The 23,770-nt window shown below is 54.2% G+C and overlaps 1 protein-coding gene across 1 annotated transcript in view; it reads right to left on the bottom strand.

Annotated features, from left to right (window-relative positions):
- Nucleotides 1-16,928: 16,928 nt before the first annotated feature.
- Nucleotides 16,929-23,770, bottom strand: part of CPLX1 (complexin 1) — a 36,462-nt gene continuing 29,620 nt past the window's right edge. Inside the window, exons 3-4 of the mRNA XM_036921193.2 lie at nt 19,833-20,008; nt 16,929-17,159 (exon numbers count right to left, since the gene is read on the bottom strand). Coding sequence (XP_036777088.1) covers nt 16,962-17,159; nt 19,833-20,008 — 374 coding nt within the window. The 3' untranslated portion in view covers nt 16,929-16,961. The remainder of the gene's footprint in view (nt 17,160-19,832; nt 20,009-23,770) is intronic.

The raw sequence follows: 23,770 nt of genomic DNA, 5'->3' as shown, positions 1-23,770 counted from the left end.
TTCTGAGAGTTCTTGGAGGCACCTGATGGCACTGTCTACTGTCCTCTTGTCTCTAGGAACCCAGAGCTCTGGGGAGACGGGCCCCTGGCATGCACGCTTCTCTCCCTAGGCCTGCATGGTGCTGCACACTGGCCTCCAGCCTCTCATTTTCAGTGTGGGCTTTTCACACCCATAATAGGGCACATTGGTGTGTCCAGATGCTCTTTTAGAGTTTGCAGGAGAGCTCCCACATAGTCTTCATACAATTCTTACATACTTCATGTGTCTTTCCTCAGGGAGGTGGGTGGAGTGGCCCATGTGCTAATTGTTTTTCTGGAATAGAGAAAACACTGGTGTTTGCACCAAAAGAGTTTGGCCTAAAGAGTTTCTGGGTGGTTTTCTTGGATGTCCACACAAGGTTGTGTTACAACACTCAGTCTTCCCCCATTTACCCACTTTTATCCTCTGCGGTTCGTGATCTCTGCTGGCATCGCTAGAAGAACATTGATTTATGGTGACAACAAGCACTGTGCATTGTGACCTCATGAGAATAGTCTTAGTGTCTCCTGAAGCATGATTGCAGTGGGATTTTGATAAATACCTTTTACTAAGTCAAGGAATTTCCTTCTGTTATAGCTTACTAAATATTTTAATCAGGAAATATATATAAAACTTTTTAATTAAAAAACTTAACCTTTTTTTGGCTTTTGAAGTTTTAGCATATGTACAGGTTCATGTAGCCACCACCACTACATCAGGACACAGAATGGTCCAATCATCCCCAAAACTCCTTAATACCAACCTTTTATTGTGATACCCTCCTCCCCACTCATAATCCCTGGCAACACTGATCTCCAGCAGTATAATTTTGTCTTTTCAGGAATATCACACAAAGAGAGTTGTATATATATCACTTGCTGAGACTATTCCTTCAGTCTTTGAGGTCCATCCAAGTTGCTGCATATATCTATATACTTTTTATTGCTGCATAGTATTCCACTACCTGGATATACCACAGTTTGCTTACCAATTCACCTAAGAAAAAGCTTATGCGTTTTTTAGTTTTTGATTGTGAATAGAGCAGCTATGAACATTCATGTACAGGTTTGCCCATGGACATGAGATTTTGTTTCTCTAGTAGTAGGATTGCTGGGTCATATGGTGTCTTGTTTATAAGAAACTGCCAACTGCCTTCCAGAGTAGCTTCCCTACTTGCATTTCCAGGAGCAAATTTCAGGCCTCCACACCCATGGGTTGTCAGTGTTCTGTCTGATTTTAGCCAGTTTTGTAGGTGTGTAGTGGTATCTCATGTGGTTCACATTTGCATTTCCCTAATGGCTACTGATGTTGAACACCTCATGTGCTTATTTGTCATCATATCTTTGGTGCAATATCTATTCATTTCTTCTGCCCATGTTTTAATTTAGTTATTATTGAGTTTTGAGAGTTCTTTATATATTCTGGATACAAGTTCTGAGTTTGATATGTGATTTATGAATATTTCTCCCAGTCTCTAACTTGTCTTTATTCTCAACACTGTCTTTGGCAGGAAAGATGTTTTTAATTTTGATGAAGTCCAAATGTCAATTTTTTCTTTTATGGATTATGCTTTTGGTGTTTAAGAATTCTGCCAAATGGCTAATCACAAAGATAATTTTCTGTTTTCTTGCAAACATTTCATAGTTTTATGTTTTATATTTATATGTGATACACTCTGAGTTAGTTGTAAGGTCTGAGGTTTAGGCTAAGGTTAAATTTTTTTGCATATGGATAACCAATTGTTCCATCACCATTTGCTGAAAAGCCTGTCCTTTCTCCACCGGGTTGCTTTTGCACTGCTGTCAAAGATCAAGTGGCCATATTCATGTGGGTCTGATCATTGGCCTGTTTGTCCCTTACCAATACTGCAGTCCTGATTGTTACTGCTTTATGGAAAGTTAAAATTGAGCAGTGTGATTCATCCAAGTTTGTAAAAATTATTGTAGCTCCCCCCTAGCACTTTCACCCTTCCATGTAAATTTTAGGGCTACCTTATCTATAGGCACAAAATCTCCTGCTGGGATTTTGGGGATTGTGTTAATTCTATAGGTCACTTTGGGAGAGATTGACATTTTCATTATCTCAAGTGTTCCAATTTACGAGTATGCTATGTCTCTCCATTTACATAGGTTTTCTTTAATTTCTTTTATTAGCCCTTTGTAGTTTTCAGCAGAGAACCTGTAGATGTTTGGTTACACTTACAGCCAAGTCTGTCTTCTGTCTGCCTTTTCTTTGTCTCTGTCTGTGTCTATGCATCTGTCTATCTCAATCTGTCTCTATCTCTCAGTGTCTCTCAAGGAAGCTGTTGTTTTCAGTTTCAGTTTCCAATTTTGTATTGCTCTTTATTGCTTGTATATAATAATAAGATTGATTTTTTGTGTTACCCTATGATCATGTTGCTGTCGCTTTAGATTATTGTGTGATTTTCTACACAGATAATCATGTAGTCAGTGAGTAGGGGAAGTTTTGTCTCCCTTTCCAGTCTGTATTACTTTTACTTCCTCTCTTGCCTCATTGCACTGGCTAGGACTTCTAGCATTGAATAGGTGTGGTAAGAGGACATCTTTATCTTTTTTGCCATGTTAGGGGGAAAGCATTCAGTGTTTCACCATTAAGTATTAGTCAATTACACAGTTCTGTACATTATAATTCATAGAACTGTACACTTTAAAAATTTTTTATTAAGGTATTATTGATATATAGTCTTATGAAGGTTTGACATGAAAAAAACAATGTGGTTACTATATTTACCCATATTATCAAGTCCCCCCCACACCCCAATGCAGTCACTGTCCATCAGTGCAGCAAGATGCCACAGATCCACTAAGTGCCTTCTCTGTGCTACACTGTTCTCCCCGTGATCCCCACACCATGTGTACTGAACATAATGCCCCTCAATCCCCTTCTCCCTCCCTCCCCACCCTCCCCACCTCCTCCCCTTTGGTAACCACTAGTCCCTTCTTGGAGTCTCTGAGTCCGCTGCTATTTTGTAGAACTGTACACTTAAAAAAAAAGTTTTAGTATATAATAATTCAAAAAATAAATTCTATGAACTACCAGCACAGAACATTTGGAATTTGAAACTAAAAACACAATACTATTTAGATTAGTAACAAAAGGAAAATAAACACATAAGTAATAAATCTAACAAAATATGTAAAAGATCTATTGAGGAAACTATAAAACTCTGATTAAAGAAACCAAAGATCAAAATAACAGAAGACATTCCATGTTCATGGAAAGAAAGACTCAATATTGTTAATATGTCAGTTCTTCCCAACTGGACCTGTACATTCAATGAAATCCCAATTAAAATCCCAGCATGCTATGTCTCTCCCAACATGCTATATTATCTTGTGGATATCAACAACTAATTCTGAGGTTTATATGAGGAGGCAAGAGACCCGAATAGACAATTGATACCAAAGGAAAAAACAGAGGACTGGCACTATCCAATTTCAAGACTTATGTTGAAGCTGCCATAATCAAAACAGTGTGGTATTGATGAAAGACTAGACAAACAGACCCATGTACCAAGATAGAGACCCAGAGATAGACCCACGTGAACAGAATAGTCTGATCTTTGACAAAGGAGCAAAAGCAATCCAATGAATTTCTACAAATGGTGCTGGAACAACAGGACATCCACCTGCAAAAACAAACAAACAAATGGAACTAAACACAGACCTTACACCCTTCACAATAATTCATTAATTAAAAGTATTTCATAGACTAAGTGTAAAATGCAAAACTATAAAACTCCTAAAAGATAACATAGAAGATCCAAAGAAGAAATTCAGATGGCCAACAGGCACATGAAAAGATGCTCCACATCACTAATCAGGGAAATGCACATTAAAACCACAATGAGACATCACCTCACACCAGTTAGGATGGCCAACATCAAAAAGACAAGGAACAACAAATGCTGGCGAGGTTGTGGAGAAAGGGGAACCCTCCTACACTGCTGGTGGGAATGTAAATTAGTTCAACCATTGTGGAAAGCAGAATGGAGGTGCCAAAAATAACTAAAAATAGAAATACCATTTGACCCGAGAATTCCACTCCTAGGAATTTACCCAAAGAATACAAGTTCAGATTCAAAAAGACATATGCACCACTATGTTTATCACAGCACTGTTTACAATAGCCAAGATATGAAGCCACCTAAGTGTCCATAGGTAGATCAACGGTTAAAGAAGATGTGGTACATATACGCAATGGAATACTACTCAGCCATGAGAAAGAAACATCCTACCATTTGCAACAACATGGATGGAGCTGGAGGGTATTATGCTCAGTGAAATAAGCCAAGCGGAGAAAGACAAGTACCAAGTGATTTCCTTCATCTGTGGAGTGTAACAACAAAGCAAAACTGAAGGAACCAAGTAGCAACAGACTCAGAGACTCCAAGAAGGGACTAGTGGTTACCAAAGGGGAGGGGTGTAGAGGGAGGGAGAAGGGGACTGTGGGGTCTCATGATTGGTGCACATGGTGTGTGAGGTCACAGGGAAGGCAGTGTAGCTCAGAGAGGACAAGTAGGGACTCTGTGGCATCTTACTACACAGATGGACAGTGACGGGGAGGTATGGGGGACTCAATATTAAGGGTGAATGTAATAACCACATTGTTTTTCTTGTGAAACCTTCATTAAGAGTGTATATCAATGATATCTTAATTAAAAAAAGATGACAGGAGAAAACCTAGATGATCTTTGGTCTGGTGGTGACTTCTTAGATACAACAAAAGCATGAAAGAAAAAATTGGTAAGTTGGATTTTATTCAAACTAAAAACTTCTGTTCTGTGAGAGATACTGCCAAGAGAATGAAAAGAGAAGCCACTCATTGGGAGGAAATATCTGCAAATCACTGATAAAGAATTGTTATCCAAAATGTACAAAGGACTCCTAAAACTCAACAATAAGAAAACAACTCAATTAAAAAATGGGCAGTTTTTTAAAAAACCTGAACAGACACCTCACCAAAGAAGATACTGATGACAAATAGTGTGTGAGTAGATGCTAAATAACATATGTCATTAGAAAACTGCTAATTAAAATAATAACGACACCTATCAGAATAGCCAAAATCTGGAACACTGACAACAACAAATGCTGGTGCAGCCATGGAGCAACAGGAAGTCTCACTCACAGCTGGTAGGAATGCAGAGAATGCAACCATGTGGGAAGGCATTTTGGCGGTTTCTTACAAAACTGAACATATTTTTCCATACCATGTGACAATTGCACTCCTTGGTATTTACCCAAATGAAATGAAAACTTACATCCACACAAACTTTTCACAAATATTTATAACAGCCTTATTCATCATTACCAAAACTTGGATATAACCAAGATGTCCTTCTGCATGTGATGGATAAATAAACTATGGACCAACCAGACAATGGAATATTATTCAGCCCTAAAAATCAATGAGGGATCAAGCCATGAAGGGACATGAAGGAACCTTAAATGCACATTGCTGTGATGAAGAGATGGAGCAGTTTTTAGGGCAGAGAAGCTCCTCTGTGACACCATAATAGTGGACAAGTGCCCTTACACATCTGTCAAAACCCATAGAATATACAACACAGAGAGTGAGCCGAATAGAAACTGTGGACTTTAGTTAATAACAATGTATGGATATTAGTTCACAATGGTAGCAAAGTAATGTGGGAAACGAGGGGGAATGAGGAGGTCTGTGGGAAATCTCTGTACTCTCCACTCAATTTTTCTGAAAATCGAAAACTCAAAAAAATGAAGTCTAAAGACAACAACCCAACTGTTTAAATGGACAAAAGGTTTGGATGGAGGCTTCTCAAAGGAAGATAATACAGTGGCCAACAAGTTAAAGTCGAGGCCACTACCAACCCAGAATGACCCAAACTTTGAAGACTGTGGGCTGAACATCTGTGTCCCTCCAAAATTCATTATTTTGAAATCCTAGCCCCCAAAAATGATAATAGGAGGGAGAGCCTTTGGGAGGTGATAAGGTCTTGATTGGGATTAGTGCCCTTTTAAGGGAGATCCCAGATAGCTCCCTCACCTCTCCCACCATGTGAGGACACAGACAAAATGCCAGTCCACGAACCAGGAAGTGGGCGGGACACCAAATCTGCCTGCACATTGATCTCCGGCCTCCAGTCTCCAGACTGTGCGAAATACTTGTCTGCTGTTCAAGCCGCCCAGTCTGTGGTATTTTTATCAAAGCAGCCAGACCAAACCGAGGCAGACTAGCAGCGAATGGTCGCTCATGCTCCACATGTTGCTGGTACAACCACTTCAGAAAACAGTTTGTCAGTTTTTTAAAAGTTAGGGATGCACCTGCCCATGACCCACATGGGCGTTTACTTAAGAGAAATCGAAGCAAACCTCCACAAAAACACTTTATAGCAGCTTGTTCTCAGGCTTAAACTGGATATGACACTATGTTCATCTACACAGGGCAGTGAGTGGTCATGCATCCATGTGACGTGCTGTGCCTGCAAAGGTGACATGCCACCACAGCCGGCTCTCCAGAACGTGCCGGGCGGGACAGCCCAAGGCGACGGGGAGCACACCGCATGACCCATTCATCCGAAGGGGAAGAGCAGGCAAATCAAACAATACCAGTAGGAAATAGAACTGCAGTTGCTTCTAACAGAAAGAATCGGGGCTTTATGGGGAAGGGCCTGAGGGAACCTCCTGTATCTTCCACAAGGTCACCCAAGGAACAGGTAACCTGGTGTTTGTCAAAAACCATCAAACAATATGCTTAAGATCTGTGCATATTACTGTATGTACATTCTTGCTTAATTTCTTTAAAAGAACACGGAATGAGATTTGAGCATCAGCCGGCTCCTGGATCCCTGGGGTTTCCTCTGCCCTCTGGCATGTGTGTCACTTGACCAGAGCCTCCTCACCCTGCATCTGCCTCCCGTGGTGCCACAGGCCAGTGTGACGTCCTGCACAATGTCCAGATGACCCAGTGAAGAGAGGGTAGACCCACACTGGGGCCAGATGGCACACGGATGCGCACCCCTGGCTGTGCTAGCGAACGCAAGCTACTGCTCCTATGAGGCACCGAAAGGGCTGCACACCAAGCGCACATCTGTGCCGACCGCCATCGTGAAGACACTGCCAGGGGCAGGGCAGTGGGAGGTGGGGTGCCAGTGGTTCAGCCCAGGGCGCCCACCATCACCTGCACGGCCTGGGCTTTGTGAGGCCCCTAATCCTAACCTGCGCTTCCTGTAAAGCCTCCCAGCCCCTGTCGTTGGGGAGTTCTCCCATCCCATCATCCCCTCTGATGCCAGAGGGCTGTGTCTCCACCACCAACCCTGGCCACCAATGCCCACCCCTCCCCAGTACATCCTGCAGCTCCAGAGAGGGCCACGTGCCCACGAGCTTACTTGGCAGGCTGCTGTCTCAGCACCCTGCCCTGCAGCCCTTGACCCCTAAAGTGCATCTCCATGGCAGGTACAGCAGGGCACTGGTTTTTCTGCACCACATCCTAAGACTGGCTTCAGAGTCCTGCACAAATCTTGGAGTTGCTGAAAAGTGCTGTGTGTGCTCCGCCCGAGCCCAGGGCCCTGGGCCCCTCCCAGGCATGCTCCCAGTGGGCCCAGCGGGCCCTGCCCTCAGCCGAGGGGCCCCCAGCACACCTTGGGGAGGCACCCGCGCGCTGCACCAGCAGCCATGAGAGAAATGGCTGGTGAGTGGACCTCTGCCTGTGTCTCCAGGCAAAGGAAGGAGCTTCTCTTCGTGCTCAGGGGTCTCCAGGGAATCTGGGCCTTGAGACTCCTGCAACCTCCACTGGGGTACCCCTCTCAGTCCCAGGGTGAGCTTCCTCCTGAGCAGGCCTGTCTTGGTCCAGGAGGCCCATGGACTGCTGTCCTCACAGCCCCGTCCAGACACAGACCTGCCGTCCAGCTGCAGAGGGTTAAGGTATCTCAAAAGGCGTCCTGAGGCCCCCTCCACGGGGTGTTAACTGACACCCTTCTGGACACCGGTGGCACGGAGAGTGACCGGCGGCCAGGCAGCCCTATCGGGCTGTTACGGCCTTAGCTCTGGTCACATCTCGGGACAGGCGTGGATGCCGCTGAGGACCCCCTGGCGGCCTGCTTCTCAGCCCACTCGTGGTGTGCACTGTCTTCATCTGGGTTCTCGCAGAAGTCACCCCAAAGACAAGGGCTGGGGTCCAAATCCTTTACGTGGAGGTGCAGGGACCACCAAGAGGGAAGCACGGGTCCGGCTTGGCTCCCGTGAGAAAGCCAAACGCAGCCTGGCTCCCAGGGGCTGGCCCCACACTCCCTGCCAGGCGCTGGGGCAACCCGTCCAACAGAAGCGCTTTCACAGGACACTGCCACCAAGAAAAGCCACCCTGACGGACCAAGACAGAAACAAGAGCAGTTTGTCACTGCACCTGAACACAGGCAGAACGTAAACACGTCCAAGCCACAAAATGAACCGACACCCGCTATCCTGGTGCCGCAGAGTGATGGCTGTGCTTGGCCCACCGCCCAGGGCTTCCCTCCTGTGCCAGGATGCACCCAGATGCCCAGTCACCGAAGACGCGTGCTTCCTGACAGCAAAGTCCACGGCCTGGGGCCCTGCCCCAAGCCACGCGTTAGTGCCCACGCCCGAGGAGTCCCCTCCGCCCGGACGCCCATGGGCCCACCTGTGTCTCCCGGCGACAAGCGCCACATCTGGCTTGTTCAGCTTCTGGGGTTTTCTGGTCGGAGGATGTTGACGCATAGGAGGCAGTTTCCTGAGCCAGCTCCGCGGGTGACTGGGGTGCACTCCTGTGGGGAGCCCTGGGGGGCCCGACGGCAAGTGCCTGGCCTGAAATCGGTCCCCATTTTTGTCCCAGGGTGGAGGGAGCTGGGGTGCCGTCCGGCCAGCCCGGGGGTTGTGGGGCCCCTCCCAGGGACGGCCGGCTGCGCACTCACGGCGCCAGAGGCGCGTCCCGGGACACGCGGCCCCGGCAGCTGCGCCGACTGCCTGTGCAGCCGGGTGTGGGGGGGGCTCCCTGCCGTTTCCTCCCCGCCACCGCTTCTATCCCGTTTCTTCATTCCTTTGTGCTTCCACCGGTTTACCAGTTCTTCATCCATGTTTGTATTCTGCTCTTCGGGTGGTCGCCCTTAAGTTTTAAAACCAATTTATAAGGGCATACCAAAAACCGCTAAGCTTTAAAGTAAAACTGTTCTTTTATGAACGAAAACAGACTTATTCAGGAGGAGAAGAATTGCAGCTCCAGACCAAAGGGCAAACGCAGAGACGCGACCCACAGGTGAGCCTGGAGGACAGCGGAGGGGCGGCTCTTTCCCAGAGGAAGGGCTGCTTGGGGGGCTGTTCTAAGGAAAAAGCCCATTGGAGGAAACTGGGAGTTCGCGTGTCGAGGCTGCTCATTGGCTGGGCTCTTGAGGGGCCGGCGGAAACCTTCCTTGTCCAGTGGGTGGGAAAGTAGCAAAAGCAACCCGGATGCTTGAGGGCGCCCCCTGCTGACCTCCCTGCGCCCTGTCGGGGAGGTTTCCTTTATTAATTTGAACAACGGACATTAGTCCATTTTAACGGACTTCAAAAAGAATTTAAAATGGACAAAAGTCCATTTTAAAGTTTTCTCTGTCCTACGGATAAGTTAGACGTTTAATCTCCAAACATATGGGGGTTTTCTGATTATCTCCTGGTTGTTAATCTCTAGACTAGTCGCCCTGAGGCTACAGCACATGTTCTGTCATATGTTGGGACCAGCTTTATGGCCCAAAGGTAATTTTTGTAAATATTCATGAGAACTTCAAAAAGAATGTGAATTTTTCAGTTGAGTACTGAGTTCTATATATGTTCGACTGGCCGAGTTTGCTAACCGTATTCTTTGAATCTTCTGTATCTTTTCCTGATTTTCAGCCGCTTGTTCTATTCATCACTGAAGAGGCGCGTCTCCTCGGGTCACATGTTCTTGTCCTCCGAACGCGGCATTGACTGGACTCCCGTTCTTCCTAAGCTGCTCACTGAGTTATTTCTCCTCCCGTCGGGCTCCTGGCCTGGGTTTGCTCTCAGTCGGCCTGCCTGCCTCTCTGCAGTGACCTTCTCAGGCGCCTTGGGGCTCCTCCATCTTGCTCATGCCTGGGCGGCCCTGTCCGGAACCGAGTTCCGCTGACATACAGCGCGGTGGGGTTTTACTCTCTTCCCACCGTTTCTGAGATGCATTTGCTTCCCTTTCCACATCGGGTAGGAGTGCTGCTGCGCTTTTGATGACCCTCTAGCCTCTGCAGCCTGGGAATTTGGTCAGGGCCGGGCCGGGCTCAGCTGGGCCAGGGCAGTCGGACTTACCTGCATTCGGCTGAGCTGGCGTCAGGCGGCCGGCCAGGTTCGCCCCACGGACTGAGGCTGGACGTTGCATCCTCCCTGGCAGCACACGGCCCTGGAACCCTCCCTGCCATCAAGAGTCAGCCTGCTCTTCCCCCTCCCTGTCCTGTCCCCCTGCAGCAGTTCCCACCTGGCAGAAGGTGAGGGAGTGAGAATATTCAGGCTGAAGCCCATGTGGCTTTGGGGCCCTCTGGGTGGGTGAGCTGGTTAGGGGCTGAACCTGCACGTCCCTCTCTTCTGTGTCTTTCATTAGCTACTGGTTTTAATTGTAATTGAACTGGCTTATGCCTTTTCCAGTTTAATTTTGAAGTAAACTTCAACTTTTAGAAGTTATAACTTACAGAAAAATTTTGAGGATGATGCCGAGTTCCCATATGCCAGGCACCCAGTTCTCCCTATGGTGCCCTTGTCACAGTGAATTAATCAACACTGGTACCATTAAAAAAAAAATTAAAGCCCATATTTATTCAGATTTCCTTTGTTTTTGGTTGATGCACTTTTTCTATCCTGGGACCCCATCCAGGATATCACATTATGGCACTGGTCTCCTTAGGCTCCTCTTGTCTGGGGCGTTTTCTCACACAGTCCTTATTTTTGATGACCTTGACTGCTTTAAGGAGTGGTAGTTATTTTGTAGAAGACCCCTCATTTGGGGTCAGTCTGATGTTCTTCTCTTGGCTATATGGGTTTTGGAGGAAGACCCCAACACAACCTGTCAGTGTTGATACTAACCTTGATCTGGAGGCGGTGGTGTTTGTCAGGTTTCTCCAACATACTCACTCTTTTTATCCCCTTTCCATACAGTGTTCTTTGGAAGGAAGTCACTATATGTAGCCCACACTTACAGAATGGACAGTTTGCTCCATCCCCTTGAAATCAGTGTCTACATACATTATTTGGAATTCTTCCGCACCGGAGTTTCTCTTCCCCCTACTTATTTATTTATTCAATCATTTATATCAGTGTAAACTCGGATATTCATTCTACACTTCGGGTAAATCCAACACTACTTCATTTTGCTCCAGTTGTTGCAGCTCTGGCCATGGGGAACTCAGTCAGACAGCTGCTGTGTCCCTGTGACACACCCATCATCGTGGGTTTGTTTATTATTTAGCATTTCCCTGCTTTCCAGCTCATCTTGTGTATTTTCCTCCAGGCATTGGTGAATTTATCCTGGTTGGTGATTTTTTTTTTATCTATTTAACTTCACTTCTTCTGCTCATTGTATGAGGAATTAATTGCTTGAGAGAAGACCAATGCAGAGTGTCAATCATTCATCTTAGCCTGGAAGTTCCAAACAGACCCAGCTCCTATTCCCTAGTCCCAGCCCAGGGCAGGTGAGGAAGGGGCTAGGAGGTGGGATGGGGTGTGCCCCCCTCCTTGGGCTCCACAGCCAGGGCCTGGTGAACAGGTGTGGTGGACAGAGGCTGAGTTCTGGCTGACAGACCCCAGACTCTAAGACTCCTTTGAAAGAATCAGGGCTTTGGCCACCTGGACACAGGGCACAGGGCCCTCCTTGTGGCCGAGCCTGCTGCAGCTGCACACACAGTAACTCTGTCTGGCTGCTGTCAGAATCAGCACAAAAGGTTTGTTCTTCAGCAAATCAAAGGTTAATGCAGAGGCTGGCCCTGAAATTGTTGGGTTAATTAACAAGAACATTTGCCTTTCCAAGGAATCCTCTTTGCACAAGACAGTTTGGAGAGGGCAGGGGAGAGAGTGACGGAGGGAGCGGTGTCTCCCTCCACCCACCAGTGCCCCAGGACCCAGGTCTCCTGCTGCTTCAGCCAGGCCCTGACTCATCCCCACCCACCAGCCCAGCCTTCCCCCCACCGGGGAGGATCCCCTCCCACCCTCCTGGCAAAGTCCTTTTTTGCCCTCTGAGCAGCATAAATCTCAGTGGACTCACTGAAAGGTGCAAGAATTGTGTTTTATTTTGTAAAAATCAACTAAACTCGATTCCCATGCTTCATCATCTTCTGAGGCTGAGCAAAATCACCCTGGGCACCATTTGGGTCTGGGAGCCAGGTGGCCCCCCCTGAGTGGGCTCGGGGGCAGCTGGCCACAGAGAGGGGCCTGGCTCTTCCACTCTGGGATAAACGTAAAGGGAGCAGGTCTCGGGGTGCCGGCTGAGCCCACCCACCTGGCTGCGGTTCTCCCCTGAGCATCAGGCTGCAAAGTGAAGCCCAGCTGGGCAGCATTGGCCACTGGAGCCTGGTCCCCCACCCAGCCCTTCCTTGGCTCCTGGGTTCCCGCAGTGACCACTGCGAGAGGACATGTGGAGGGCTTGGGCAGGACCTGGGGAACACAGTGAAGGCTCAGGAGGGCGCAGCAAGGACAAGGGACTGGGAGGGAACAGGGGAGGGATGGGGCAGGAGCAGGGAGGGCGCCCCAGGACAGTCCTCAGACCTGCAGCGCACCACCTGCCCAGCTTGCTTATCCCAGGCCCTGGCTAGCCCGCCGGCAGCCCTTGGTCCTCTCGGAGCCAATCATGGTGGCAGGGAATGGCTCTTGCTGACTGGCTCAGGCCTTCAGGGAGTGGAGCCCAGAGGGACGGCAGGGGCGACGGGGATTCTGGGGTTTCACACATCCCCTCGCCTGCTCGGCAGGCCAGGCTTGGCCCCCAACGCCTGGTCTCAGGGCCCCAGATCGAGAGGCCCTGGGCCACCCAGATAGTGGGGGATGCTGGCGCAGCTTTGCTGCAGCCGGAGCCCTTGCCCGCCCCGAGCACGGACCCCAGCCTGGCCCCCACCCCACGCCCTCTCCCGCCCCCACTCAAGCCTGGCCTGGTCCCCAGCCCCCGGGACTGCACCGCTCAGGTGCGTTCTGCCCTGCCCAAGTCCTAGCCCGTCACCCCCGGCGACACACCCTTCCTTCAGACCTGAAGGAACCGGCGGAGATGGAGTGCAGCCCTTTCCAGACTGTGTGGCCTGGTGGCCCCCACTCAGGGTCCTCTAAGCCCAGCTGGCTGTGATTGCTGGACAGCAGGGTTTGTCTAGCTGCCGATTATAGTCCTTAATTGCCAGACCTTTAAAGATTTGTCCTGACAGCCTTGATGGTTAAGTGGCTTGTGACTCCCGTAGCTCGGGAGTGCAGGTGTCGGGAGAGGAGGTAGGAGATGGCAGCAGGCTCTGTGTAGGGCTGGCTGCGGGCAGGGACCCAGGAGAGGTCATCAGAGACAGGAGACAGGGCGCCTGCTGCCCGAGGTCATGTCTAGGGGGTACTAGTATGGGAGTGTGCTCTGCTGTGTCAAAGTAAAGTGTGCACAGAGAAGACAAGCAGGGACTCTCTGGCATCTTACTACACTGATGGGCAGTGACTGCAATGGGGTATGAGGGGGACTCGATAATAAGGGTGAATGTAGTAACCACATGGTTTTTCTTGTGAAATCTTCATGAGATTGTTTATCACTGATACCTTAATAAAAAAAAAAAGTAAAGTGTCCAGAAAGGAAACAGACTCTGCTAAGGGGCAGTGCACCCCTCAAGCAAGCAGCCAGGGCAAGGTCACCCACGGTCAGCGCCCTGGGGTCCCAGGGCAGCCCCCGCCCGGGGCCCTGGGACTCTGCCTGGAAAGCTCTCCCACCGCAGGCCCGCAGGCCCCCCACCTGGGGCACCTGCACACTGTCGCTTCCTCAGTGGTGAGAAGGCTGCCTCACCACCCTCTCTGCCCCTCATCCCGCTCAGTTGCCTCCACACAGGAAATCACCGCTCGACTCGTTCCATATCTCTTTATCATCTGTCTCTTGACGCTGGAAAAAGGGACCTTAATCTCGGAGCCTAGAACCGAGCTCGGCTGCTGGCAGGCGCTGAGCAGACACCCCGCGAGCACCTGTCCTTCCCTGGGGTCCCCAGACGCACCACCGCACCGGGGCCTGACCCACCAGCAGCTGAGGGGGCCGGCTGGGCTCTGAGGGAAGGTGCATCCAGGTCACCACTGCTCAGCCCGGAGGCAGTCCCAGCTGGGCTGGGGGGTGAAGGAGGAATGATGCCCCGTGTCTGGTGCCCTTCTAAGAGCAGCCGCGCTGGGGCAGCGTGCAAAGCCCAAAGCCACAGAGTTGTCTGCGAAGACTCAGTTTTGGATCCGGGGGAAGGAGGGTGAACAGCTGCTCCCTCCTCAGCAGGTAGGATGCCCTGGATGGCTCACCAGTACTTGGGCTGCGGGCAAAACTCCCCCGGAGGCTGTGGGAGGCGGGATGGGAGGCCTGCTCCCTGCCGAGGTGCTGGAGCATGTTCCCCCCCACCCCAGCATCTTAGGCAGAGGCAAAGGGGGAGGGCTCCCGGCAGCCTTGGGGCACGTGGCCAGGGGCCTGGGTGAGTGTGGTCTTTCTCCTGGCCAGGACTGAGCACGTTCTGGTGGAAGCCCTCTGTGCATTCCCAGCCAGCAGGGTGAGGAAAATCACAGATGCCACCTCCCTGGAGGGAGGCCTCAGCAGTGGAGGTCGAGCTAGGCCTTTCTGGGGACACAGGCGGCCACAGCACCTTGGGTTGGGCCTTGGGCACAGGAGGGACTTAGGCCATCTAGGCTGCGCCAGCCCAGGGCCAGGCCAGGGAGCCAGCAGCTTCCACAAGCAGATGGCCAGGTGTCCCCTGTGGGGTGTGGGACCCACAGATGCTTCTGAGGGGCACAGGGAGCAGGGACGCTACCACAGGACAGACTAGGAGTAGGACCCGAGGCCTGGCCCGCTTGTGGGCCCTGGGCCCCCAGGGCCTGGCATGGCTGCGGAGAGGGAAAGGGTGTGAAGGGGTCTATGCAGCTGGGAGCCAGGGCATGGAGGTCAGGGGCCACGAGGGGCAGCACTGGGGCTGCCTCGGCGAGACCGGGCCAGGCCCTGCCCATTCCAGCCAGAGGGAAAGGTGCTTCCTACATGGCAGGGCGTGGTGTGGCCCCCGGCCCCCGCCCCCCGTCAGGACCGCCGCCTGTGCACGGCCCCCCACTGCCTCCCGGTGGCGTCAGGACCCTGGAGGCCAGGCGGTGTGGAATCACTGTGGTGTTTATTGGCTGTGATTCCACTCGTTGAGAACACACGCGACGCCCCCGACATGCAGGAGGAGGCGCGGACGCACGGACAGACGGAGGGACAACATCCACGTCTACGCTAAGCTCGGCGGCAGGCGCCCCGTGCGGGGGAACGGGACGCGGGGTTTCTATGGGACGAGGCCCGTCAGCTCAGAGCTGGCTTTCTGCGTGTGAAAACAGGCATTAAAAAAAGACACTGGCGGGGGGAGTGGGGCGCACCGCGGGGCGCAGGAGAGGCGGGAGCGCCGAGTCGCCGCCGCTTCCGATGCAGGGCCTCGCAGTTCGGTTCGCACGGCGCTCCAATTGTTATGGCTTCTCTGGGGAGCGATGGAGGGCCACGCCCCGGCCGCGACACGTGGACGATGAAGTTGTTGTCAAGGCCGGAAAGGGCCCGGACCGACGCGACGGGCTTTCTGCCTAGATAAAACTCCTCGAATACAGAAGACCTCATTTACCTGAGATTCAACACATTGTGACGCAAATTAAACCAGGATGGAGGAGCGGAAGGGTTGGGGAGCCGGGCTCAGCCCGCCTCCGCTGCTTCTGTCAAATCCCACATCCACGCGCAGGAGCCCCCGGCAGCCCCGCCGGCGCGACGGGCGTTGCAGGGCAGGTGCAGGCCGTCCTCTGCGCGCTGTCTCCAGACGCGCCGCCCTCGGCACCCGGGTGTCTGCGTGCCCTCCCAGCTCCCGGTGCAGGTGGGCGTTCAGGGCTGAGGGCAGAGAGCCCCCAGAGCAGCCTCGGAGGAGACAGAGGTGCCCACCAGGGAGAGGGGTGGGCAGGGCTGGGTCCACGGACGCAGAGGGGCATGAGCTACAGGGGTGTGCGAGGGCTCTGTGTGCCACACTCGGGGTGCATCTAAGAATCTCCCCTAAGCCTATCTTGTTTTCCTTAGCTGAGAAGAGAACAGGGCCCCGGCATTCCTAAGAAGCCAGCCTTCCCCAGGCGGGAGCCCAGAAGGGACGGAGCAGGACACAGAGAGACAGGTGGACGGTGAGCGTGAGGGTCAGGTGGAGGGGGGCAGCCGGGGGCAGGCAGACGCCAAGATCCAGCGGCCCGCGCCTCGGGCCTGAGGGGGTCCCGGCTCATCTGGAGGCGGGGGCTTCCCGCCTCTGCCCCAGGCACCCCCCACACAGCCTGCACGACCACCTTCCCCCCACTATGGCTGTGCTCCTGAGTTTGGGCCTGGACAAGCGCCCGCCCGCGGAGGGAGGTCGCACCGAAGGGTGGGGGAGAGGCCGGCCCTTGTGGGGGCCTGGCCTTGCGCGCCGCGGGTGGGTCGTGAAGGGTGGGGGGCGGTGGAGGCATCCCAGGCTTTGAGGTGGGCGGTGGGGAGGGTCCAACCCGCCCGCGGCCGCGAGAGCGGGTGGGCTGGCCTCCCGGGCCCCCGGCGCGCGCCACGTCGGCCTGGGTGAGGGGCCGGGCGCCCTGCCCCGCGGCGGAGGCGATGGAAGCACGGGGAGGGTGGACTATGGCTTACACCGGCGTGGGGGCCGCACTCCGCTGCCTGCATCCCTTCGGGGGCCTCCGGGAGGGCGCGTACACGGGGCGGGGCGGGGGCGCGGGGCGGGGGCGGCCCGGGCGTCACTTCTTGAACATGTCCTGCAGCGGCCCCGGCAGGTACTTGAGGACCGTGTCCAGGATGCTCCCGTCCTCCTCCTCCGGCTCCTCCCCGCAGCCCGGAGGGATGGCCTTCTTGGGTCGCGTCAGGCTGCCCTCCGAGTCGGCCTCCATGGCGGCCTGGGCCTCAGCCTCGCGCTCCTCTCTCTTCTTGATGCCGTACTGCGGGGGGCGGCGGGGGTCAGGCGCACCCGGGGGCCCCCCCCCGCGCTCCGCCGGGCCGGGTGGGGTCCGGCCCTCCCTGCACCTGCGGGATCGGCCGAGGGGCCTGGAGAGACCGAGCCGCCCCCCCCCCTCCGTGCACACCCCCTACGGCTACCAGGACCCCCGGAAGAAGCCTTTCCCAGGAGGCGCTTGGAGGTGGGGAGACCCCCGCGGAGAGAGCTGGGTCAGAGGAAGTTGAGGAGGGGAGGCAGGGGAGGGTGGCTGCCTATGGGGATGCCGACACCCCCCCCACCCGGCCTTCCAGGGCGGCGGGACACCTGTGGGCAGCGGCCGGGAGCACCCAGGCCTCCTGTCCGGCCAGCCCCGCACTGCCCAGATCCATGGTCCTGGTCGGGCGACCGCAGCCACACCCTTGGGCCTGGCCTCTCCCTGGAGGCGGCCTGACCTCGCCCCCGGCGGGACGCTCCCACGCCGATGTCCTAGACCCCACCTAGGTCTGCCCTTAGCCGGCACTCCTGGGCACTGAGCTCCCTGCCCCAGCCAAGGGGGTGCCCTGCCCCAGCGGTCAGGACAGCCAATGGCAGCGGTGTAGGCTCCGGCCCTGCACCCCACACCCTTGGGGCACAGCCTCTCCTCCCGCTGTGGGCATTCCCTGCTTCTGGAGGTCCCTGGGGCAGAGGCACTTCTCTGCTGAGCGGAGGGCTCCTCAGAGGGGCACACGGAATTCTGGAGGCTGGCATAGTGAGGACCTGGGGCAACAGCGGAACATGTCAGACCCCCGTCCGAACTGACGTGAGAGGGGAAGGGGCTTACCAGCATTCCTATCTTCCCTATACCCACTGTATGCCTGGCAAGGTGACTGCCCCCCACCCCCATTTAGCTGCCCAGGAAAGGCCCTGCCAGGGCACTCAGCTCTGTGGTGTCTGGGGAGCCCCTGGCAGGTGTCTGCTCCCCAACACCTCCACACCTTCCCTGCAGGCAGGCCCTCCAGGAATAGGCCCTGGCCCACGCGTCCTACTTAACCCCGTAACAGCCTGACAAAGTGATCGGGCACAGCAGGTGAGCGGGGTGGGGGCCCAGCTCTGACACCTACCCTGGGAGCTGGATCTGCAACACCAGGGTGCCTCCCAGGCCAGAAAGAACAAAAGCCTGCACGTCCACAGGACGAAGCCCTTGCCTGGCAGGACGATGCCTGGAAGCTGGGGCTGGCAGAGCTGAGTTGGGTCTGGGGTCTGGCAGAACAGCCTGGGTTGGCCCAGGCCTGTGGAGGGGCTCAGAAGTGAAGGCGCCCAGCCCACCCAAGGAGGTCCCAGGTTTGGGGGCACTCTTCTGAGGAGGTAGGACCCCTGGCCAGGGGACCCCTGTAGAACCCGCCTGGAGGGCCCTGGGGCTTCGCCAAAGGTGCAGCCTTCCTTGTGGCCACCCCAGAAGCTGGGGTTCTAAGAACAGGGAGCACATGATTCACCATCCATCCTGGCTGGGGAGGTGGTGGGGTCACCCTGCCTCATGCCCTTCCATGGAGCCACAGGACCCCAGATGCTCTTAGGGTGGGGGTACACTCCCACTTCCATGGTGACTCTCTGCGACCTTCGATTCCCACCAGGTCTGGAGACGATGTGCACTCGCCCACCCGCTCAGCAGCACAGGGCAGCTCCCCTCAGCACCCAGGAGGGTGAGGAGGGGGCAGGAGCAGCACACAGGTGAACAGCAGCAGGGCACAGGTCAAGGCAGGCCAGGAAAGGGGACAGTGTGTGGTGGGCAGAGGGAGGGGGGACCGCAGCCTGCTGAGACAGTGTGTGCCCTCCAGGGGCACAGGGCCACTGCAGGGCCTGGGGCAGAGGTCACCACGGGCCTGGGCTGGGACCCTCCATGAAATGGGGCCCCTGGAGGGTTTGAAGAGGGGAAGGCCAGAGTGGCTTCCATTTAAGGTGAAGTGTATTTTGCCCCCACACCCACTAAGCACTGGCTCAGGAGGGGCTCGCTCAGCACCCTGCCTCCTGGTGAGGGTTGGGGAGGCCACCCCCACAGCACACACACCCTGCACGCCCCAGGGGTGCCCAAGCCGTGGCCTGCCCGAGTCTGAAGGGCTGGGACAAATAAGCTCCCTGGCAGGACCCTCTGCGGGTTATCCAGCCAGGAGGACGGACAAGCTCCCCAGCGCGGCTGCCCAGCCTTCGCCCTCACCCCCGCCCCTCCCCATCTGCCTGCCCCTGCCCCTCCCTCTGCCCCACGCACTCCGCACACCCGGGACCTGCTGTGGCCCCTGCAGCCCAGCCACTTCCCGCTGGGCAGGACCCCTCCTCAGAGCCCTTAGCAGAGGGAGTCCCAGGGGACGCAGGTCTGGGGGCTTTCTCCTGTGGAAACCACCATCCCATCTAAGGAGACTGGGAGACCCCACCCCAAGATGGGACCCAGCCCCTCTGAGAGGAGCAGGAAGGACTTGGGACCCCACAGAGTGTGAGCTGCCCGCAGGGTGGGCACCTGAGGGCGAGGTGACCTCCCCTGCCTTGCTCCCCTCCCACCGAGCCACCTCCAGGCAGGCGATCCAAGGGTCTGCTCTGTGGGGCCCAGGAGAGGAGGGGCAGCCGGGCCCCCGGGGCCCTTCCCCTCTGCAGCCTCCCTCAGCCCGGCCCCCGGGCAGCCCCTGCAGTCACCAGGGCCACCGCTCACCTTGTCTCGGATGCCCTGCCGCATGGCCTCACGCTCCGCCTCCATCCTGGCGTACTTGGCCTGGCGCTCCTCCTCCTCCTGCCGCAGGGCCTCCTGGCGCTCCTCCTCCTTCTTGGCCGCGTCGGGGTCCTTCTCCTCATCGCCCCCGAGCATCTTCCCCATGTCCTTCGTGGCCCCTGCGGACGGAGGGCAGGTGGGTCAGGCCGGCCGAGGGGGGTTGCTGCTCTGCAGGGGGGGGTGCCTGCAGGTGCCTGTGCTCGTGCTGCGGCCGTGTAGCTGTGCCTGTGTGTCTGCATCTGTGTATTCATGTGTGCACGCACGTGTGCGAGCCCCTGGGGACTGGTGTGCGTCCTCGGCCTCCGTACTGTGGCCAAAGGGCTGCGGAGCGGGCACAGGCCAAGTGGCTGCTGGGCAATGGGCGCTGGCCAGGGGCTGCTGGCAGCTGTGTGTAGGGGCACCGAGGTCCTAATTTGCCACCGAGCCAGCCATCACTTTTCTTATGAGCTCCTAATTCATAGGCAATAACAAACACCTCCCTGACGCCCTTTGTGCCTCGGCCCACAGGACAGAGACGTGTAATTACAGTGGCAGGAAGGGCCGCAAGCCCCGGCCCTTCAATGGCTCCAGGGGGCAGAGCATCCCTCATGCCAGGTATCCAGGGCCGGGCTGGGGCAGAGCAGTTGGCAGGCAGGCCATCCAATGTCGGCCCCACGTGAGCTCACACCGCCTGCAGGCGCCAGCCAGCAGGCACCATCACCCCCCTACCCCCTTGGAACCAGCCACCTGCAGGGCCTCTGCGCTCCCATCCCCTGACGACCCTTCGTAAGCGCTGCCCAGGGCTGTCACGCCTCCGGAATAAACTGGGAGGTGGAACTGCGTAAACTCCCCCAGGTAAGCCTCTGGGTGGGCACTAACACCGCCGACACCACTGCCCGGCTCCACCCATCGGAAAGCGCCCGCCACGCTGCCCTCTACTGCCCCCTCTCTCTGAATCCAGGGGCTCCCGTGCTGATTCTCCTTTCCGTGTCCTCGCACTCTCGGTACCATTGTACTGCTTTGACACTGTGCAGGTCTGAACCTGGAGAGATGCCCTTTCTTGCAGGTATCTGTGCCAGATGCTGCCCTTGCCCATTACTAGGAGTGACCCCTGCCCCAGCCCCTCGTGTGGCCAGAGGGAGTCGTTTAGAAGGCCACAGGCATTTGGTGGGAAGGGAAAGACTTTTTGACTGAGCGCTCCGGGATGGAGAATAGACGTCGGTCCGGCTGGGCCATGCCTACACCACAGGGTCCTCCTAGCTGCTGGAAGCTTCTACAGGGTCATGGGGTATGGTGAGGACAAGACCGACTTGCCACCACTGCCACTGTGGGGACAGGAAGCCCACCTCTACCAGGTACTGGGCCAATAGCACAGATCCAATTCTAACAGAACTGAAAGTCTTGAAGTCAGTTTTCAGCCGTATCTTGGACATTTTGCAAAGCAGATTTCAGGCCAATGACTCAGGGAAAACTGGATCACAGAGTATAATCAGGTTTGCACTCTCCCAATGGTTCCCCAGACATCTAGGTGGGAATCTCTCTGCCTCCTGTGCTGCTGTCACTCTGGCAGGTGTGTTTGGGAGGCAGGAACAGACCTCCATTCTGGGGAGCAGCTCTGCCAACCACCCTGACCTACGGCTGCCCACAGCATCGGTGGATGCCCCACTTGAACAAGCTAGTTCACACTAAAGAGAGAGTGACAACAGTTCTTTTCCCTCCTGGAAGACATTTTAATGCAGAGGTAGGTGAACTGCCAGATCCCCATCTCTCTCTTGAGAGGGGGAGTTGTGTGGTGGCTGGGGTGGGGCTGGAGGGGCCACCTGGCTCAGTGATGGGTCCCTAAACCTGCTCCTCCAACACGTCACATGGGTCATAGGTCTAGTGATCAAAACAGGCATTTATTGAGCACCAACTGTGTGCTGATCTCTGCTAACCAGGGGTGGACCAGGGGTTTTGCCCAGGGCCCCTCTGAGTCTGAGGACTGCAGCTCCCCAGGGTCCCTAACATTCTTGTCTTGCCCCCACTTAAGCTCTGGGCTGGTCCACTTGCCTTAAGGGCCAGGGAAGGCCAAGGGAAGAGCTAGCCCAGCAGATGGAGGGGTGGCTCTGAGAGGCAAGATGACCTCTGCCAGGCCAGGGGTGAGAAGACTGGAGTCCACTGCACCGTGGTGTGGATTCCTGCTCAGGGGCAGCCTGCAAAGCCACTCATAGTCCAAATGGGACCTCTCTTTGGGTGTCCAGAGCTCAACCTGGGGAAGCCACCAGCCACGCCGGCTCCTCCAAGTGTCCTCTAGTGCCCACCAAGCCCAGCCTGACTTGGAATGAGAAGGGCAGCAGGCACCACAGCAGAAACTGTGGGAAGCTTGTTCTTGGCACTGAAACCCAATATGCCATTTGCTTTCCTGGCAGGACCTGCACACTGGGCTGTGTCTCAGGGGGTTAGGGGGAAGCACAGTTGCAAGTGGGGTAGGTGCTTCCCACCCCCTCCCCTACACTGATAAGCCCAGCAGGCACAACCCCAGCTCAGAGGAGGTGGGGGCACATTTCCACCCAGGAGCACGTCCCATACTTGGGAGGGGGGCATGGGGGTATGAAGAAAGCCAACAACAGCTAGAAAGAGTCACTCACCAACATTCCCAGAGGGCCTGCAATGAGAAGGTGCAAGCAAAGGAGGTGTGTATCTACCTGCACCCCTCCCTCACTGCCGCTGCTAATATCACACCCACCCCACAACAGGCAGGAGAGGGGACGCTGGGTTTTCTCTGCAGGCCTGGGGTGGAGTCAGGGGTTCTGGTGCTCCTACCTCTGGGCCTCTGGCCTTGCTGTTTGTTCTTCCTGGAGCTTGCTTCCCGAAACTTCTTTCCACTTAGCTCTCAACCCAGTGTCTTCCCATAGCTATGTGCTAAGATTTGTCTATTGTATGTACCTCAATAAAAATTTTTTCAACCCTGAAAACTACAAGACACTCAAGAGAAATTAAAGGGGACACTAACAAATGGAAACTCATCCCATGCTCGTGGCTAGGAAGAATTAATATCGTCAAAATGTCCATCCTGCCCAAAGCAATATACAGATTTGATGCAATCCCTATCAAATTACCAGCAACATTCTTCGACGAACTGGAACAAATAGTTCAAAAGTTCATATGGAAACACCAAAGACCCCGAATAGCCAAAGCAATCCTGAGAAAGAAGAATAATGTAGGGGGGATCTCACTCTCCAACTTCAAGCTCTACTACAAAGCATAGTAATCAAGACAATTTGGTACTGGCACAAGAACAGAGCCACAGACCAGTGGAACAGATTAGAGACTCCAGACATTAACCCAAACATATATGGTCAATTAATATTTGACAAAGGAGCCATGGACATACAATGGCTAAATGACAGTCTCTTCAACAGATGGTGCTGGCAAAACTGGACAGCTACATGTAGGAGAATGAAACTGGACCATTGTCTAACCCCATACACAAAAGTAAATTCAAAATGGATCAAAGACCTGAATGTAAGTCATGAAACCATAAAACTCTTAGAAAAAAACATAGGCAAAAACCTTTTAGACATAAACATGAGTGACCTCTTCTTGAACATATCTCCCCGGGCAAGGAAAACAACAGCAAAAATGAACAAGTGGGACTATATTAAGCTGAAAAGCTTCTGTACAGCAAAAGACACCATCAATAGAACAAAAAGGAACCCTACAGTATGGGAGAATATATTTGAAAATGATAGATCCGATAAAGGCTTGACATCCAAAATATATAAAGAGCTCACTCACCTCAACAAACAAAAAACAAACAATCCAATTAAAAAATGGGCAGAGGAACTGAACAGACAGTTCTCCAAAAAAGAAATACAGATGGCCAACAGACACATGAAAAGATGCTCCACATCACTAATTAT

This window comes from Manis pentadactyla, chromosome 5 (genome assembly GCF_030020395.1).
Source record: "Manis pentadactyla isolate mManPen7 chromosome 5, mManPen7.hap1, whole genome shotgun sequence".
NCBI classification, from domain to species: domain Eukaryota; kingdom Metazoa; phylum Chordata; class Mammalia; order Pholidota; family Manidae; genus Manis; species Manis pentadactyla.
The sequence above is the reverse complement of the archived record's forward strand: the minus strand, read 5'-3'. Positions and strand labels throughout refer to the sequence as shown.